The sequence below is a fragment of the Bison bison genome, unplaced genomic scaffold, assembly GCF_000754665.1.
Source record: "Bison bison bison isolate TAMUID 2011002044 unplaced genomic scaffold, Bison_UMD1.0 scf7180017864154, whole genome shotgun sequence".
In the NCBI taxonomy this organism is placed as follows: domain Eukaryota; kingdom Metazoa; phylum Chordata; class Mammalia; order Artiodactyla; family Bovidae; genus Bison; species Bison bison.
The window spans coordinates 823,185-823,967 of NW_011494726.1; the positions used below are offsets into that span (position 1 = coordinate 823,185).

The 783-nt window shown below is 66.4% G+C and overlaps 1 protein-coding gene across 1 annotated transcript in view; it reads left to right on the forward strand.

Annotated features, from left to right (window-relative positions):
- The first annotated feature begins 108 nt into the window (after positions 1-108).
- Positions 109-783, forward strand: part of FITM2 (fat storage-inducing transmembrane protein 2) — a 6,078-nt gene continuing 5,403 nt past the window's right edge. Inside the window, exon 1 of the mRNA XM_010840997.1 lies at positions 109-344. Coding sequence (XP_010839299.1) covers positions 109-344 — 236 coding nt within the window. The remainder of the gene's footprint in view (positions 345-783) is intronic.

The following is a 783-nucleotide window of genomic DNA, read 5'->3' on the forward strand; positions in this document are numbered from 1 at the left end:
GGCAGCCAGGAGGGAGACGCGCGCGGGCTCCGAAGCCCGACACCCCTCAGGGGCGGGACCTGCGAGGGGCGCGCATGCGCCCAAAGGGAGGCGGTGGCGCCGGCCCGGATGAAGGGCAAGACGGTGGCCGAGAGGGTGCGCGGAGGAGGACGGTGGCCGACGAGGTCGGGCATGGAGCACCTGGAGCGCTGCGCGTGGGTCCTCCGGGGGACGCTGGTGCGATCGGCAGTGCGGAAATACCTGCCCTGGGCTCTGGCGGCCTCTATGCTGGCGGGCTCCCTCCTCAAGGAGCTCTCCCCGCTGCCCGAGAGCTATCTCAGCAACAAGCGCAACGTCCTCAACGTGTGAGTGCGCCCCGGGTCCCCTCCTGCCCCTGCCGTAGCCGTCACTGTCGGCTTGCCCAGAAAGCCGGGGCTTAGCTGTTCTGATGGACGGGTCATTGGAAGGGGAGGTCCTTCTCCGCATCGTGGCAGCTGTGTCTACACGCGTGTCTGACGAGGGGACCCTGGGATAGCTAGTGTCACTAGCAAGTCGCGTTTGCACATCCAGAGCAGAGAGTCTGAGCTTGACTGGGCAGGGGTGACGGGCAGGGTGTGTGTATCTCCGTGTGTGTAGAGGTGGGAGATGGGAAGGGGGCGTGAACCAGCCTCTGTGGCTGCTCCCTGTGCCTCCCCTCGGGATTAGGAGTTGGCCCCTGCTTTAGGGGAGATGCCACCTCCCTCCTGCCTGCCAGTGTCAGTACCGTGAGCCTCCGCCCTAAGTGCTGTATTCCCCCCAGCTGGT